Source organism: Porites lutea, chromosome 11 (genome assembly GCF_958299795.1).
Source record: "Porites lutea chromosome 11, jaPorLute2.1, whole genome shotgun sequence".
Classification (NCBI taxonomy): Eukaryota; Metazoa; Cnidaria; class Anthozoa; order Scleractinia; family Poritidae; genus Porites; species Porites lutea.
Genome location: NC_133211.1, coordinates 5260209 through 5279833, shown reverse-complemented (window position 1 = coordinate 5279833; position 19625 = coordinate 5260209). Strand labels below are relative to the sequence as shown.

Here is a 19625-nt window from a genome sequence, read left to right as displayed (position 1 = left end):
GTATGCTGTTAATGAGCTTGAGCAGCCATGATGACAACAACGGAAATGAGAAAATGATAAAGAGAAAATAACATCTTTGGTGTCATCACAAGACTAATGTTGTCAAACATGAATGAAGGGCAATGCTATCATTGCCTTAATCTCATAGGTTGTCGTTTCATCAGCAGAGATTGTCGCAACTTTGATTTTGTTGGAAATACCCATGTAGAATCTCAATCAATACTATCATTATCTTGTGAAGTACAACTGTTGGGATGGGATTTCTTGTCATACTTGTACACTCAGATGTCTAACAACATTCACAATCATAAGTTTGAATTTTCCTGCTGTCTTTAGATTAATGAAACATGTAATGTTGTCACATTGTATCTGAATTTCAGGAAGCAATCGAAAAGTACAAAGAAGTGGAAGAGGAGGAAGATGATGAAGAGGAAGATGACAACGGCATGCGTGAAGTTGGAGATGGCTTCAAACTACCAACAGAAATTCACCAGAAATTATACCCATATCAATTACAGGGCATACTGTGGTTCTGGCGCCTGCATCAGCAAGGCAAGGGAGGGATTCTTGGTGATGACATGGGGTAGGTGTCTACCTTCTCAAGCCTGATATTAAAGGCTGATTTGTGTATGTGCATTATAATGAATTTGAGTGGCCACCTTTGTGAAGTGGTCTGTTAATCCATCGCTGATTGTCTGTTTATTAAACACCAGGTATGCTGGCTTACAAGCTCAAAAACCATGTTAAAATGACACAGTAAGATCAAAGGGATGAAAAACTTAAGATCGGTACAATTAAAGCAATAATATTATAGTAGAGATCTTTTAAAACCACTCTAACACTAACTGGCTATTGTATAAGACACCTAGCCTCACTGAGAAATCAACCAACATTTCCCAACTCACCAATGGTTTCCCTGCAAAAATAACTCCTGGGGAATGAGTGCAGAAATTCCATACTGTTGACTTGTCACTTTCCTTTCCTTCAATTCTGCAGATCTCATGTGGGGAAACTGTTTGTGGAATCACCTGTAGCCTGCATGACCCATGCAACGGCATTTTCACAGACCAGTTTATTTTTACTGGTAGATCTATTTTCCCACAAATTTTGGACATCAAATAAGTCTTACAAATCAGTCATCAAAACCAGAGACTAGAAAACAGTTTTTCTGGTGTTTGATAGCATTTACTTCTCCTTTTTGTATGTGTCGTACTATTTTTTTTTTCAAAGTTAACAAACTTTATTACAAAAGAAAAAACAGGCAACATGCATTAGAACAGTTCTTATGTAATTAAAATAAATAAATATACAACTAAACAAACAAACAAAAAACCGAGAAAATGCATGTATGTGTACTGTATGCTATAATTATTAATAATGTTAAAACTAAGTTACCCGGTATTGGTCTAAAATTGTCACACTATGGATGTGCAAGCATACAGAACAGTACTTCCATTTTCACAGAAAAAGTGCTGAAAAAATGATGCAAAAAATAACTTGATCTGTGAAAACACTGTTGCAAAGCCTAAGTATGCAAGGGAGTTGCACTCCCCTGGTTATGGGCTCCTAGTATCACATCACAAAATGTCAGCTGTTTTCTCAGACTACAAAACATACTCTGACAGTACATCTACCTAACATTGTTTGCAGATTAGGAAAGACTGTTCAGGTCATATCATTCCTAGCAGGCATGTTTGATGCAGGATTAATCAAATCAGCTCTGATTGTGATGCCAGTATCACTATTGTCAAATTGGGAGAAAGAGTTTAATAAATGGTAAGACATTCACTGAGCAATGTAGACCTCCCCCACCCTCCCCTTGCTGCCCTTTCTTTGTCTTTCCCTCCTGTCAATGACTGGGAATACATGTTTCCCCTGGTTATACACTTGTAGGTAATTATTACTAATAGATACCGTAAATCCTCTATTAAACCCCCCAGGGGCCTATTTATTTCAAGCCCAGTTGAGGGGGGCTAGCCCGCGGGCACAGACGTATTTCCAGTTATTGCTTCTCTCTACGGGTGGAGAGAAGTGAGAACCGGAAATACATCTGTGTTGGCAGGCCAAGGTGGAGGGGAGGGGGGGGGGGGGTTAATAGACACAGGGGCCTTTTTGCTTTAGAAAAGATGGTGGTATCAGTTCTCCATAAAGAACTAGAATACACAGTGGAAAAGCTCAAGTACAAGAAGATTGGAGGTCATGCAGCCGAGGATCAGAATCAAATCTGAACTTCCAGTTGGTAAATAAATCATCCCGGATTGGCCAAGTTCTTTTATATCTTTTAGATTTATTATAGGACCATTAAGAGAAATTTTTCTCCCTGGACCAACGCGGGAAATTCCAAGAGGCTTATCTTAACTGCTCGCATATTCAGTCATATGCGCTCGTGATAAGCCCTCCCTCACTCTGATATAAGCTCCCAAGATATAAGCCCACCAAAAATCCTTTACAACATTGCTTAAGCCCAGGGTTTAGAGCTGGGATTTTAGGTATGTGCACAGTGTACAGCAATCCTTTCACTTAATTTCAGGGCTCAAAATTGCGACTCACTGGTCACCAGTGCCACTAAAAATTGAGCACTTTCAACTGCTGTTTTAAGACCTGGTCACCAATTGTTGAGTAACTTCATGTTTCAATGAGATACCCCCTTGACCCTCATCTCTATGAATTATAATACATGTAGTGATCATGCACTTCCCAGCGTAAACCAAGGTACCGAGTGCTCTGTGTTCTCTTGCAACTCAAACACCGCACAAACGAATAGGACTAACGAATTACCGTTTCGTAAAATGAAGCAAAGATAAGGCAAGATCAAAAACGTACGAATCCAGACTACGATTGTCACATCAATACGGAGAAATCAAAGGAAGACTATAATGACGAACTGGTGTACTGACAAACGGAGCAACAACTATAGCCTTACAATGTATGAATTAAATAAAATAATAACATAAAGATAAATCAAGACTAACACCGTACGAACGAACAACGGAGAAATGTAAGAAGACAAGACTAACATCCTGCGAACAGACTGACGTACGGACATACGGGGAAACTTAAAAAGAAGGAGGAACTGACCTAAAGAGAAACGTAAAAGGAACGTAAGAAGACATACAAAACGATTAAACATTGTTGAAGGAGCAAACTGACAGACAGTGAAACGTGAGACAACAAGACTAACATCACGCGAAAGACCTGACGTACAGTGTGTGAAGAAATGGTCAGAAAAAGACAAGGATAACGTACAAACGAACGTACAGGTAAATATAAAAAAAAACTGAAAAGTAACATCATACGGAGGTAACTCGTAGAAGAAATTGATCGACACATCGAATATCATAGTTCACAATATGGCGAAGATGTGAAACTTATAAATAAGCTTAAATTGTAGGGACAATGCACGGAGGTCTCTCCTTGGAGTACGAGGATTTCTGAATAAAAAAGTGGGAACTGTTTTAAATCCTTTCTCGGATTTTACAAGGTCTTCAGGAAACGAATAAATATGGAGCTCCGTTGACCAGTGTACTAGTATTTTCTTCCGATATAACTACCATACTACTTTGAGGTCAAACTGGTACCTTACAGTTTTGATTTGTCGACCAAATATTTTCCTGTTGTCGCCGGCTGACGCCCAAATGAATGAGGTCAATTTTTAGCCCTGGACTTTTTTTCAAAATGATAAGTTGCATGCATGTATCTTCACCACAAATACAATGCATTCTTGACGACCTCATACAATCTCATTAAGAAGAGAAACAATTTTGCTTCCCTGTGACTGTATTTTTGATATCTCAGGGCCCCTGGAATTCGTGTTAAACTTTTCCATGGATCAAACAAGAATGAGAGAGAAAGAAACCTTCATAAAGTACAGCGAAGAACGGGTGTGTGCCTGACAACATATGGTAAGATGATCAAGTTTTTTTGTCTGTCCTCATACAGATAATATGTTTTCCCTTGATAACACTTAATGAGCTACAAGGTTAACTCTCTTTGTATGTGTATGAATTTCTTATTATCATCTGAAGGGCTTATTCAAACTAGCTACGAGGCTCTAGCAAGAACATCGTCTGGAAGCACGTTTACATGGGTGAGTCATATCGACTACTGAAGTTTTCTTTCCTTTCTGTTTTAGGGATAAAAGCAGCTATTGCATCATCATCATCATCATCATCGTCATGGTCATCGTCATCATCATTATCACATAATCATTGTCATAATCATCATTATCACATTTTCATCATCATCATTATCTTCATCATTATTATCACATCATCATTGTCATATCATTATCATCACGTTGTTCATCATCATCACCAGTCTTCTTTGTTCTCGAACTATCTGACTCAACTTTTAGTAGTGACTTTTGCCAACGTAAGGCCTCTCTCCGTATTTTCTAACATCCCTATGCACCTAACATTCCACTGTCCGATCTTCACACACACACTTTTGGGGACATCAATAGTTATTTCATTAGCAGTTTGAGTATATTGGTTATATTTGTTCTTCAAAGCTAGAACTGTTGTTTGTTTGTTCTGTTATTTTCAAGGACTATATCATTTTGGACGAAGGCCATAAGATTAAAAATCCATCCATGAAAACCAGCAAAAACGTCCGCGAAGTTCCTGCAAAGAATCACTTTATCTTAACAGGCACACCAGTGCAAAACAATCTCAGGGTAAGTCCCTTGTGAGTGATGATGAGATGAAGGGGTGGCGAGGGTAGGAATATGAGTAAAACGATGTGTGGCTTTATCCCATAATAAATTTGCCAAGTGGGACATATCCACTTAAGCGTTAAGAAGTGTAAAGGAAGCGACCATAACAGTGTCTGATGTGTTTAATCATGTTTTTACGAAGAACAACCGAGACGAGAGGGAATTTCCATCGAAATGACGTGGCAATATGGCAGGTTCCGCGGGTTACAAACTTGGGTGAAAACACTTTTACGTACGAGGAATGTAAGACTCTGCAATGACTGTGTGAACTGCTGTGGGCCATTTTCTCAGTGATGTCATTTGACTACAAGTACCAGAATTCATTTTGGTTCTGCTTTTTATATTTCATTTTGCGATTGTCCAATGAAAATACTTCTAAAAACCGTATGGCTGATAATTAGAACTGGTTAGGACCAGTAATTTAAGATTTGTTTGTTGCCTTCATTGAACTTCTGAAGCACCGCATTGTGACTCCGCATGCGAGACAAGCGTGGTGTTTAGGGAGGGGTACTTTCCCTTCCCCCCTCCCCTTTCTTCCCTCTTCCTTCTGTCAGTCTCCTCGCACTTTTTTTGCTTCCTCTTCTTGCCCTCCTCTACTTATTGCTATTGTCAATCTAATTACAACGTCTTCTTCTTTATCACCAGGAAATGTGGGCGTTGTTTGACTTTGCGTGTGAAGGAAAATTGCTTGGCTCTTCACGAACATTCAAACAAGAATATGAAAACCCGATTGTCAGGGTGAGAACATGTTTGTTTTGCTTTGCAGGGGGGGTTTTATCCAGCAACTCCAAGCGGAAAAGTTTGCTTTCAATTACGAGTTCTTGCGCTGTTACTCACTCTTGCCTTGCACATCTGCAGTATATTGCCCGTATAATTCAATTGGGAATTTTTATAAGACATCATTGGGCTAAATTGCCATCACTACGACCAACGTAGACTGTTCACAGTCCCCTATTTTTTTTCGTAAGATCGTCAGGATCGAGCGTTTACCGGTACGGGGCGGCCATCTTGGTTTCATATGTACCGAGGGGGCGGGGGTTGGCGTGACGATCTTGCGCCAAAAAAAAAAAACGGGACTGTGAACAGTCTATAACCAAACATGTTTGCGGAATGTAATTTGACCATCCAGGGTATAATTGCTACGTAAAAGTGGTAACTTTGCCGCCAAGAGATTCTTAAAAATAACTTGGTTCTGTTCACTGTTGTTGCTTTGTAATAATATACATTGTACAGTCATCTCTCCTAAAAGCCAGGACACGTCTGTGAGGCTGACACGCCCAAAAAAACGGACACCTACAGTCGGTCCCTGCCTACTGGCCTTTTGAAGTTCAGCATGACGAGTGGTCAGTGTTGTGTCTAATTGCACCTTTGGACTGCTTTGGAATGATATCACTTCTTTCATTGGCTACTACGAAGTTGCGCAGGAAACTGGGTCAAAACGACCCCATAGTTCAAATGGACACAACGACGACCCAGTCCGCCGAGCGTAATAGGAACACGAACACCTCACAATGACAGACACTTCGTACTCGCAGGAGCCGATATAGTAATCGGCTCCTGGTACTCGTCGTTGCCACTCTTCAATAGGGAGCTTTAGACTCTAAGACGAGTACGACTACGAGTACGAGATTTTCTCAAAACTAAGTTGTGCGCGCGCGGGAACCAGCGTCAGTTTGGCGGGAAAACGTGATAGTCGTCGCCATTCTATTACGAGTTTTAGCTAGAATGTCGTGTTAGCGGACACAAGTTATAGGGTGTTACAGGTTTTACTATTTTGCGGCTGGGAGATAGCTTAACCTCCTTTAATAAAGATAACACTGCTAATTTTTATGGTGAAAAAGATGTACAACGAAGCTGTCCGGGGTGTCTATTATTTGAGAATACGCGAAAAAACTTTAAGTTAAATCTCGTACTTGTAGTCGTTCTCGTCCTAGAATCTAAAGGTCTCTAATATATTCTTGGATTCTTTATAAGACATACACCTCTTGCTTAGTGGCGGTCCCTAACAGCGTCCACCGTCTGGAGTTTACTGTATACAGCTATTTCGAGAAAGGTTGTCAGAAAAATGTGCACGCAACAATCCCGAAAGCTAATATGGGATATGATCAATACGCTGTTCCTGACACTGCAGCTGTCGAATATTCTATTGCTGCTTTCCTTTAGCATTCGCAAACATTCGTCTATGGCCTCTCGTGCCATTCTTTCAAATTTATTTGAAGAACAGTGAACTCAAACCACCCACTATATTCAATACCTTTCGGGATTGTCGCGTGCACTTTTTCCGACAACCTTTCTCGAAATAGCTGTATGCATAAAAAAATTAGCTACCTCTAATTTTTTACGACAACAACGCGACAATCTGACTGACACTCTTTGATATTCCTGGCTTTCTAAAAACAAATTAGGTGACGTGGGATAAGTTGTCAAAAGATTCATTGTAACTGATTTGGTCGTAGGCAAGGGAAAGAGACGCCAGTGCATACGAAAAACGCATTGGAATGGAGATGTCAGAAAGCCTACGTAAGCTCATAGAACCTCATTTTTTGAGAAGAACTAAAGCTATGGTGTTGGAAAAGAAGAAAAAGGCTAGTGATGATGTTGATGGCTCTGAAGAAAAAGAGAATCGGCCAGAAGGCGGTGCTAGGTACATGAATTCTCGTTGTTTCTGTGTGTAGGTTGGTTCGGTCTGGTTTAAGAAAGGGCCCATCATTACGTTCACTCGACTATAACAATCGGTAAATTTGCTAATAATTGGCTTGGATATTATTTAGTGCATAGGTTGATCAAGTGGATTAACCTGTGAATAGATCCTGTCCACACTAATTCGTTCATTTATGGCCAGAAACGATATTTATCCGTTTATGAACTTGTTGACTCTTGGGGAAGTTTTTAAAATTTCTGATCACTACATCGTTCTCGAAGTGTGGACTGGACGGAAGCTGCAAACACATACGTTGGCCACAATTTTACTTTGCTTACTCAATTCTGTTTCCTTTTCCTTTCAGAATGCCACAATCGTTAACTCGAAAGAACGACCTTATAATCTGGCTGCACATGTCTGATACTCAGCAGAAAATATACAAGGACTTCCTCGGTCTTGAACGAGTGAAAGAGGTATGCTTTTAAACAATACCAGCACATTTCCTTTAAATATAACTGATATTCTTCAAGCGGGATTTGACACAGCAAGTCAGACTATATTTCCTTTCGAGTGAGCGATTTAACCCTTTTAAACTCCAAGTTGTTAGTCAATTCAAATGTCCGGTGTGCGTTTTTTTGCCGGTAAAACGCTCCAATCACATCAGTCTCTAACCCTTGACGATCACTTAAGGCTGGCTGTCACTAGCGACGGTCACTAACGACAACCGGCCTTAACTGACAGCCGACGGAGTCGGAGTCGTAAACGGAGTCGTTAGAGCACTTATGACCTAATGGTGTAAATCGAAAATCAAAGTTGTAAACGGAGTCATACGATTAAATCGGAGTCGAAAGAATCAGAACGTTTCCATTTTCTTCCGACTGCGTTTATAACCCATTTGATTACGATCTAGTGAGTCGGTATCCTGTGTACAGCCGCTCCCTCCCTTTGTTGTAGGGGAGGGGGCCTGTACACAGGTTAGGAGTTGGAAGGAGAAGGGGAAGGATAAGTCAATCACAATGCTCGTTCCCACGCTTTGTGATTGGTTTAGTTTTTCTGCTACTGCTGCGACTCCGACAAACTACTTTTCATTACTTCCCCCCCCCCCCCTCCGAAAACAGGTTTTAGCAATGATTGTCGTGGTAGTGTGTGTGTGGTGAGGGGAGGGGGGTCCGCCCCGTTTGACAGTTGAGATAGCCCCCTCACACTAATTTTTCCTCCGTTCTTTTTTCACTCTCTCAGTTGTTGATGAGCACCCGTTCACCATTAGCTGAATTGAATGTTTTAAAGAAGATTTGTGATCACCCCCGCCTGCTTTCCACTCTTGCCTGTGAGCAGCTGGGATTGGATGAAGAGGACAGGTTTGTTACGGCATTTCAGCCGCTGAATCGAAATCCATCAATGAAAAATGATCAAACTTTTTTTTTAAACCTGTGCGAAACAACTACAGGAACGTAGCTAGAAATATTCCAGACGTACGCGCAGTTTTCCAAATCAGCCATACACCGTTTCCCAAATCGTATTCACTCTGGTGATTTTGTTTTGAAACATTATCTGAAAACAATGAAAGCGGAGTTACATTCGCCACTGTAGAAATGAGGAAGCTGGGCCGAGTTAACGTTCACAAAGACTTCTGGGACTGTTGCTTAGGACAGGGAAAAAAATTAGCCAATAGCTGAGCGGCGCGTCCCCAGTAACGTTCCCAGAAACAATTGCGGGGCGAGTTTCTGCTCCAGTTCCCTTCTTGTTTCTAAAGTGGCGAACGAATAGGCAGTTACAGTCAGGTCCCTTTATAGCGGACACCGTACGTACCTCGAGTTAGTATCCTCATTAGCGAGAGTCCGTAATTGCGGGAATTTATTTCAGTCAAACGTCTGTAGATGATTTTTGCCTGGGATATAGCTACTGTCCGTATTATCGGGGTGTCCGTTATAGCGAGGTGTCCGCAAGGAGAGAGTTGACTGTACACCGTTTTTCACCTTTCCCTTATTTACCGTTATGTTCCTTTGCCCCTACTTCGACATTTTGATAGGTACGCACATGCGTACTGGCATACAGACAGACACTTCCCTTAAATAGCATCATTTAACAGTTCTACCAAAGAGGTTTCGTTTGAATGGTACTTTAAGAATCAAAAGCTAAAACATAACTTCGTAGGTGACTGTACGGTTAAAGAGGTCAGAAGTCGCTAGCTCCTAACTCCTATGAACCGTCTAAGGACCGTCCGAACAAATGTGTTTGCTATGTATAAGAGGGACAAGGGACGGGGTGAGACCCGGAAATGAATTCGGGCTGCCACGCAAACTCTAGTCCTCAATCCCTAGACGTGTGAAATGTAAGCAAATGTCGTAATACCATTAAGGTTCACGTCAGTGCCCCAAACTCTGCCTGATCATTGCTCTTACTCCTAAAAGAAAAGCGTTAAGTTAGTTTGTTTAATGTTAGTTGATTCACCGGACAACGAGAAACAAAATCTAAAGAAAGAAATCTTTGTCTCCTTCTGCTTTGCAAGTGTTCTTAGAGTATTTCGTTTTTTTTTTGGTTCATTTAGGCTCGTTGAACTGGACTCAGCTGCTGACCAAGATGCACCATCATTTGCCACCCAGCCAAAAGGCTTGGGTCCTTCTGACAGGGTTCTCACACAGGAATCAGGGAAAATGGTCTTCCTGGTTTCCCTGTTGAATAATCTCAAGTCTGAAGGCCACAGGTGTCTGGTGTTCAGTCAGTCGCGAAAGATGTTGGACATTATTCAGCGAGTTATCACTCATGGGGTATGAACGTTATCCTCTTTGACACCACAGTAAAATACTACTGCGTACACTTTGTTTATGAATAATCACTCTTCCACACTTCTTTGGCACCTCTATAGACTGGGAAGTTTATTTAGAAGAAGAACTTAGAACCACCATGGATGGCATAATGACCCTCCCAACGTAAAATGATAGTTGCTTTTTTGAGATTTCCTGACAGGAAGTAATGGTCAGCAGCTTCCATTTGCGCGTTGTAGGATTCCACATACCCGGAGCCACACACGGACTTCAAGCGCGTACCAGGCGCTAACGGCAGGGGAGGTTTGAGAGGGCGAAAACGCAAGAGGGAAAAAGCGACAGAAGCAGTACCTCGCGTTTTCCATCCTCTTCCGCTCTCCCTCTCGCTCTCCCTAATCCTATTATATAGACTAAGAGAGCGAGAAAAGCACAAAAACAAGAAAAGTCCTTTTTAGTTGCTTTTACTTGAAGTTAATGCTTAGGTGTTCACCCACAGCCTCGAACCGTAGTACCATGAGAGACAGCAGCAACTGACTAGCATCTCTTGCGTGAAGTTTTCGATAAATTTTCCGGCTCACAGAGCTCTTTTAAAACAGACACCAATTTCCTGCCATTCTTCATCAGTTATTTCAAGCTAGCAGGCTCTCTGTCAGGCGGACACCCCTCTTCACCCTGAAGGGATACTCAACAAACCTTTATACTGGAAGACTCCGCCCCGAGGTCCAACCTCTTCCCCTTTCATGTACCATGAAAAGGTACCCCATTTCGTATACCTTCCATTGAAAATCTATACCCCTTTAACATACCTACTTATAATAATAAAAGTTCTTTTGTCATTTTCGTGTACCATTTTAATAAATTAAAATGTTATAGCTATTAGGCGTATCTTTTCTTAGCGTTTTAAATAAAAGACCTTTTTGAATACTTTAATGATTTATTTTGCTACCCTTTCATATACTTCAACATGTGAATTCCCTACCGTTTGATATATCTGAAGCCTGAAAAAGATACCCCTTTCAGACAGAGCCTCCCCGTGTTAGACGTTATTGGTGTACCCCCGGGCTCTACGCCCACTTAGGTCGGGTCCTAACAGTGCCCGCCTTAGGGTCTGTTTACATGGAGGTGGGGGACCCCAGATAGGTGAGGTAACATGTGGCGTGTCACCCTACCTGTCAAGAGAGATTATATGGACGGGCGGGTTACCCCACCTAAGCGGGTTACCTCACCTACCTGGGGTCCCCTACCTCCATGTAAACAGGCCCTTAGACTGAGTTGTCCGGAACAGTTAACATATGTCTTAGAACAACGAATTATTTTTCTTGTTAGGGTCACAAAGTTCTTCGTATCGACGGGACAGTTTCAAAGACTGCAGAGCGTCAGCATTTGATCAACACATTTCAAACTGACCCATCTTACTCTTGTTTCCTTCTCACCACGCAGGTTTGTATCCCACACACACACACTCACACACAAAAGCAATATAAATTTATATTTTATCAATGCCACTGGGTTCGTACAGGTCATGGCATTTAAGAATTTCATTTTGAAGGCCTGGAAAATCTGACGGAATTTAATTGTCGGTCCTTAAAGGTCATGGAAAATTAAAGTTTTGTTTGGTAGATTAATTACTGCAGATGACAAAGCAAGGTGCGAACGGCACGTATTTTGGTGGTGTTGAACTGTTTAAGGTCAAAAAATACGCTAAAACAAGTAAAGTGTTGGAAGTTTTCGAAAATGACAGCTAAACTTAAGGTCATGGAAAACTAGAAAGGTCATATTGGGGACAAGGGAGCAGGAATAGGAATTAAGGAGAGAGAAAAAGTAAGGGCGTTTCTTCTCCGGCTGTTTTGCCCAATTCGTTGACTGTAAATGCAACTTATTTCTCGTCCTCGTTTCATTTTATATCTGATTTCCTTGTCCGTAAGTAATAACACCAAGAGTGTTGTTGACTACGAGGCAAGAGTAAAACAGTAGCCAAAACAGAACCGGCAAATAGCGAATACGGGTAGACCATTACCTTAAATTCTCGATTTTGTCTCTCCCGCACGCAAACCTCGGGTTATGGAGACTAGCTTATTTATTTATTTATTTATATATTTTTGTTTTCAGGTGGGAGGTGTAGGCATCACACTGACGTCGGCTGATCGCGTGGTGATCTGTAAGTCCGATTTTTCCGTATCATGACCAACATTGCTATCAACCAATCAGTTTTCGAAGCAAGGGCAACAAAAGCACAGCCTCAGCACGCTCAAGAAAACGTGACACTCTCGTCAAATTCGGGAAGTTACGAGCACTAGGGCATGTTACGTTTCCTTTCAGCTGCTTTGTTGATTGCAAGAATACAGCTTGTTGTTCAGGTTTCTAAGAGCGTAAGGAGCAGTTTCATAGCTTGAAGAGAAATACGTACGGCGCTTATGCCACTATGATCGTTGCAGTTAAGCTTGAGGTTTTTTCTCTGAGTGTTCGCTTAAGAAATTCACCCTACCACCCGCAGTTGGTGATTGTTCGTAACGCTTTTGGACGAAAAGTAGAACACTGAGTGTTTATTTGGGACGGTGATGAAAAATCCTTATTTCTTTACGCAGTTGATCCCAGCTGGAATCCGGCTACAGACGCACAAGCGGTGGATAGGTGAGATTCTAGGAAGTCGGGTAGATAAAGGTGGATTTCCACTGTCGCGTAATTTTTACGTGCATACCGGCGTAAATGAAATAGAGTCTATGTATGGAAGGTGGTGCATAAACGTAACAGTTGGACCTCGGTCAACTTTTACATAACGCGCGACCTTTTTTATTTCGCCTCTACTTTACTGACGCACGTAAATGTCACGCGCATGCGCAGGTAGAAATTACGCGACAGTGGTAATCCACCTTAAGTCGCGTTCACACCACATAAGCGATCAGGTCTGGGTGTGCTGTAAGTGGTACAAACCGTATAAAGCGCTGCATACCACTTTTTCAAACGATATATCTAGATTAGTTCGTGTTTTCAATGAAAAAAAAAACAGGAGCCTTTGTATCAAAGGGTATATGTCATCATTTCCCATCATAAATTTATGACCATTTGCCAATGAAACACCCCTATATAAAAGAGGAAAGACGTGTCAACTTCCAAGGCCATCGCAATGAGTAAACACTTCTTCAACCCTAGCAACAGTAGTGAGCCCGTAGTAATGAACTGTAACATGCGATGCTTGTCATGTTAACCCTTTAAGCCCCAATGGTGACCCACATCCAATTTCTCTCAACAATAACATTGCCTGATCAACAGACAGGTCATGAGAATTAATGAAATGATCACCAAAGATGAAATGTTGTGATGTTAGAACAAATTCTCTCAAGCAGTACCATAAAGAATATATGAAGAACAGTGTGGAGAAGATGCATGTTGATGTTGGGGCTTAAAGGGTTAAAACACTTTCTACTTCGTCCAGCAATTTCTGTCATAGCTAACCACTCGAGCTGGTTTTTTAAACAGAGTATACCGCATCGGACAAAAGAAGACTGTGGTGATTTACCGGCTCATTACATGCGGCACTTTGGAGGAGAAGATCTACAGAAAGCAGATTTTTAAAGACGCGCTCATGAAGCAAACCACCGGTGTTTCCAAGAATCCTTTCAGGTAAAGGTGATGTTACACGATACGATTCGCAACGACGATTTAAGCGCAACACAGCGTTGCAATGTTGGAACAATGTTGCAACGCTGTGTTGCGCTAAAAATCGTCGTTGCGAATCGTATCGTGTAACATCACCTTAACATTACTGTACACACTTTAGGGTCATATTCACTAATACTGGCCAGGTCCGCGAGCGCGCAAGATAAAGCAAATATTGCGTTCTCATTGGCCATCCCGGCGAGCGAGCAAACCCGCTTTTTTTGCCACACATGAAATTATCTTTTAACCAATCTTGGGTGATCAAGATGACAGAAGGTTGCCTTCGTTGATTTTGCCACGAAGCCAATATTCCGCCTTCTTGAACTCACTCGTGAGTGTAGATTTATGCGTGACACTTAACGATAAGTAAGTTTATGTTGTAAATAAAAACGTCACTTAATAGTAAGAGCTGTATTGGCGTTTTAATAGGTTGTATACTGTGAAAGGTTTGAACTCAGGAGTCATTTCCTAAGTAGGTAGGGTATGATGGTCCTGGTGAATGTTGTCGTGAATAGGACTGTTGTTGACAGTAAGTAACGTTTCGACAACCTGTGCGGTAGTCATCTTCAGAGTCAAAATGAGTTGTGTCACGGCAGGTGATGGTAATAAACTCTTGTTATTGACCTGATTGGTCAATTAAGTCGCGATGTTATTGGTCGTCTGTCGGTTAAGCCGTGATGTCATGGGCTGTAAGGACTCGAAATGTCATTGGTGTGTTTCGATCCGTCTATTGTCACAGTTTATACATGTATACTATATACTAAATGTACTAAAAGCAGTTATTCTAACGGTGTTTTTTTTGTGTGTAACTTTCAGGTATTTTACAAATCAGGAACTTCGAGACCTTTTTACGTTGGACGATCCGTACACATCTACAACGCAAATGCAGCTGGAACAAATGCATGCGCATCACAGGAAAACTGATGCAGAGCTGGACAAGCATATTGAATTCATACACACGCTGAGTAAGTTCTAATGTGACCGTCTGTCAGTGATAACGCCATGCCAACTCAGCTCAATTATATCTTATTATATGGCTGAACCCGCGAGCGGGCAAGATAAAAAGAATCTAGCGTTCTGATTGGCTACCCGAGCAGGCAAGATGAACAGAATCCAGCATTTTGATTGGCTACCCGAGCTGGCAAGATAAAAAGAATCCTGCGCTCTGATAATATCCAACCATCTTGACCTCGCACTTGGTCAATAACGCATATATAACGCGCAACACGGGAGGCTTACATTCTTTTTGTTGGTGAAGCGGGTAAAGCTGCGGTAAAACAGGCAACAAAAACGTACAACTTGTTCTGTTAGATTGCTCCAAAGCGAGTCGAATAGCGACGTTGCGTGTTTGATTACCTACGAATCTTGCAACAAATCAGTTTGTTACAGGTTGCGGAAAAGGGTTGCAGAAAGTAGAGAGAAGTTCTATTTTGTTGCAACGAAATCAGTATATGTTGCGCGTTTTACCAGCCCAACGCAAACTTGTTTTGCAATAAGTGACGTAATTTACTTGTATGGCTCGACTCCCGCTTAATTTTACCCAATTAGAAGTCAGTATTCACGCAACTTGCAACAAGCTCATTTGTTGCTGCTTGCAAAACAGGTTTGAACGTTGCTGGTAAAACGTGCAACATCGCTTTTCAAGTCGTTTGGTAGCAATGCTGCAAAACATGTCGGACGTTTTTGTTGCCCGATTTACCTAGCTTAATAAGAAATTTGTTACTGGATAGGACGACAGTCAGTCACAGGGTTACCCCTTGTTTTTGGTTTGCAACCACGTGATGAGGCGGCCATGTTGGTTTTCCTTTTCGAAGAATTTACATAAAAATGGATTTTATTTCCCAGAGAGAGAAATGCTTTGTCCTTGACCACCAACATGGCGCCCGTGACGTCCCCTGCAAACCAGCAATAAGACCTAGAGCCTCAGTGTGATTCCGCTATTTAAGTTTGCGCGGGAGACTGGGTCTGTGTTGTTCTGAATTGCACCATAGGACTGTTTAAGGACACTATCGCTTCTTTCGTTGGCTAATCAGTACAAAGTTGCACAGGAAACTGGGTTTAAATTCGTCTCTTAAAACAGTCCCATAGTGCAATTCAACGCAACAAGAACCAAGTCTCCCAAGCAAGCTTAAAATGGCCTATTGGATATGAGCAGAAACTCATAAGGGGTTGATTCGACCCCTTATGAGTTTCTGATATGAGACTTAAAACTCTTTTTCCCTTTTTACTTGTAGATATATTCGGCATAAGTGACCACGACCTAATGTACTCCCAGGAAGAAGTAGACACAACAGACGAGTTAAGCACTGGTGCCGATGATGATGCTATACAAGCCAGAGTAAGTGAATGACTGTTGTCTTTTGATCCAATGCTGTAGATACTATGGCTGTGGGGGGAGGGGAAGGGTTACTGTAAGGAATTACTTGTGGGGGTGTACTGCCTGGCTCTCCAAATATTGTCCCTATTTCAGGCCAAATCATGCCATGTTATGTGAATGGCCCCGGCCAGTTGCCTTAGAACGTAACGAGTGAAGTTGAAATACTGAAAGAGTTTGACTGGCGTTTGAGGTTACGTCTTAAGTATATCTTAAGTTAAATGTCCCACTTACAGACCCTTTTGTTGCTTAAAAATTACGATGTTAATTTTGCTTACGTCGTGTGTGTGAACTAGGCCTTAACAAATTTCCGCTTTTTTCTTAAAAAGCGATGTTACACGGGACGATTTGTAACGACGATTTTCAGCGCAACATTGTTACCACATTGTTTCAACTTTGGTGCCCAAAACTCGTCTCGTGTAACATCACCTTAGTAATGATACGCTTCCACCTTCCCTCTTCCTGCCTTGTCGCAATCTCCCTGGATCAAATTTTCCAGATTCAAGATTTCGAGCCGTTTATCCAACCCCAGGATAATTTATTTCAATCACATATCCTCGACTTATAACAAACAGTAGAGGGTATCTCAATCTGATCACCCTTTTGGTTTGTTTTATTTTATTGCACAGGTTCTACGTGCCCAGAATTTAATGGCAGCTGAAGCGAGGCTTTCAGAACAAATCCGGTCTGGTAACTCACATCCCGCTTCCGGTATTCCCCCAGGGAACATGGCTTTACCCCAGGGGTTGCGCCATTCGCCACCTGCTAATGAAGATAATATGAGCGCAAGGCAGAAGATTCAAGCAAAAATCGACAGTGAAAGATTCATTGTTCCCAAACAACAAGACACCAAGCGATTTCAACCAAGACAAGTGCTTAAGGTTAGAATTGGGCATTTTATGAACTAATACACGTAGACATCGGCCAAAGCACGCTATATGGCCCTCCTCTCTTAGGACCTTTAGGTTTTCAACAGCCCCATCCTTCTCTTGTACGTTTTATTATCCAGCAAAGCTAACGTTTCAGCAGAGACACACTTCAGTTTGCGAATCTGAATTATTTTCAGCTTTACGATTATATACAGCAAATGAATGCAAAATATATTGCTATTTTTTTAAAGCTATGGCTCGTTATACGTCTGTTCTACACCCTCCTTCCCCCAACCTCCTGCCCCCTAGAAAAAAAAGTGTTAGTAGTTAACAGTACCTTCCTTTTTTACTAAGGATCTAATGGTTTAATAGAGCCTTTTCACTAACGTGGCCAGCATCTATGCAAATTTATTGGAACAAAAGAAAGCGTTTGCATAAGAAGAGTTTAACTCCTTCAGGATTTGTTTAGGAAACCAACATGGCCATTTCATTGTTCTGGGACACCAAGATGGCCGCCGTGACGTCATGTGAAAACAATCTATACTCCGCTATGAAAATTCGTGTTTATGTCTAATGGGAGGGGTACAAGCGGCACTGAATTGGACTGTTTGATTTACTCTTTAGACTACAGCGAATCCTATTGTTTCCAACCCCGCAGTGGTAGACTTGTGTTCACCAAGTCCTGTGAAAAACTCCACCCATCCGTCCCCTGTGGAAAATGACCAGGGCGTGGATACAGACAAGGAGGAGGAACTAGAGAAGACGCCTTTGTTTGGACAAAAGCACATTTCCTTGGACTTGTGCACTCCAGATCGTAGGCAGTTCTCCCCTCACAAGTCCCCTGTGGAAGATAATCACCTACCATCACTCACAGATATCGTAGCACGAGAACAGACGCCTCAGGGGGGAGATGTTGTGCGAGGTTCTTCACACCGGTCTCCCGATGACATAAGCCATTTGTTACTTAAAGATCTTTTAGATCAAGAGGAACAGACCCAGGGAGAGGGTCTGGAGGAGGAGTTTAATTCCCTTCGTATTGAAAACGACAGCATGACCTCGATGAAGGACAATTCGTCGAGGAGTGAAAGTTATCTTTCTGACACTTCCCTCGGAAAACAAACGTGAGTGATAAGCATTTTGTTTCTGTTGGGAAGGGTTATAGTCTGTCAACTTCCGTTCTTGCAGACATCCCCAGGTTGTTTTTTTACAAAAGCAGCTTAAGACTAAGTGCGAGGGAATTTTCTGAAACTGTTTTCTTTGTTATAAAGGAATTCCCCGGGCTTTATTTGTTTCCCATACTCGTTAACCCGCTGCCAGTTGCACAGTTAGCCTTGATTAACGAATGTAAACTGTAAACGGAACGCAGCGTATTTACATATATGTTTGTACACTTTTAGAGTTTCCAACACTGCAATCACTGTTATAACTTCCCCAGAACTAAAATTGCTGGCGACCTTGCTACGATTCTTTTTTTCAGGAAGTGAATGACTCACTATTGGAACAAGCTGTCTTTCATTTTTCGTGCTCTTTTTCTTTCTTTTCCAGACTTGAAGAGTCTAGTCAGTTGTCAGATGATAGTACTTCAAATGCTCAGCCCGAAGCAGATCTATGTCCCACAGGCGAACATGTTTCTGAGAACATCAAGATACAGAGGTGCGCTTGTCTAGTCAGCAGTAAAGAGCAAGAAACATATGACGCCTACATTAACGATGGAAGGTTTGTTTCATTGACATTTTCCTCCAAATGTACGTGAGATGTATAATAGAGATTTAGAATCGCGTTTACGACAAACGTTAAACATTGGATTAGACAAACTAATTTCTCAAAAGTAACTTTTATGGATGAACCTGACATGAAACTATCCTTTTTGTGTACATTTATAGACTGCGAGTAGTCCCCAATTTTCCTCAGGAATAGTAGAGCGAGGGAAACGCGAGCGCGCGTGAAAATCACTCCACGCGAGAAAGGCGAGACGGGTGATTTTCACGCGCGCTCGCGTTTCGCTCGCTCTATTATCTCTGAGGAAAAATGGGGACTACTCGTAATCCAGTACATTTAAGGAACGGTGAGCTATAAATTAAGGGAAAACTTGGTGACTTGATACAATTTGATAATTGCCTTTCCCCGTAAATGTCTGTGTTCGCGGTCTGTGTGGCTTGTATTGAGGAGAGGCATCTTGTCTTTTATTTAGAAAGTGGTCCTATAACCAGTCAGATGGTTATAGTTTGCCCGCAAATGTATTACTTTATTTTATATAAGAAACTTAAGGGGGAGCGTGTGCTTGAGTGAAGAGTGTGACAACTTTGCATATCCCCTCCTTCCCCCACTTCTTGCTTTCTTTTACTCATAAAATACTCTGGTCATGACACATTTTATTTTGCAGCGGACTTGAGCATGAAGGAAAGAAGAAGGAAGCCCTTTCACACTATTTGAATGCCTTGGAGTTACAAAACAGCGATCTAAAGTTGCACTTGAAGGTTTTGGAGCTTGCGCAAGGGTTCAGTAATACGAATCACTAAACTCCACGAAATTCTTTTTCTCTCTTAGTTGATATTATATTAATTAATGTATCAATGAATAATAGCAAATGATTGATAAGTAAAAG

At 41.6% G+C, this 19625-nt stretch overlaps 1 protein-coding gene across 1 annotated transcript in view; it reads left to right on the top strand.

Moving 5' to 3' along the window:
• Positions 1-19625, top strand: part of LOC140951890 (DNA excision repair protein ERCC-6-like) — a 21007-nt gene extending 1382 nt beyond the window's left edge. Inside the window, exons 3-22 of the mRNA XM_073401263.1 lie at positions 381-583; positions 1651-1776; positions 3796-3902; positions 4026-4087; positions 4547-4675; positions 5360-5452; positions 7171-7358; positions 7720-7828; positions 8595-8713; positions 9904-10123; positions 11447-11560; positions 12230-12278; positions 12706-12751; positions 13598-13741; positions 14594-14742; positions 16012-16115; positions 16781-17032; positions 17645-18141; positions 18566-18736; positions 19404-19625. Coding sequence (XP_073257364.1) covers positions 381-583; positions 1651-1776; positions 3796-3902; positions 4026-4087; positions 4547-4675; positions 5360-5452; positions 7171-7358; positions 7720-7828; positions 8595-8713; positions 9904-10123; positions 11447-11560; positions 12230-12278; positions 12706-12751; positions 13598-13741; positions 14594-14742; positions 16012-16115; positions 16781-17032; positions 17645-18141; positions 18566-18736; positions 19404-19539 — 3018 coding nt within the window. The 3' untranslated portion in view covers positions 19540-19625. The remainder of the gene's footprint in view (positions 1-380; positions 584-1650; positions 1777-3795; positions 3903-4025; positions 4088-4546; positions 4676-5359; positions 5453-7170; positions 7359-7719; positions 7829-8594; positions 8714-9903; positions 10124-11446; positions 11561-12229; positions 12279-12705; positions 12752-13597; positions 13742-14593; positions 14743-16011; positions 16116-16780; positions 17033-17644; positions 18142-18565; positions 18737-19403) is intronic.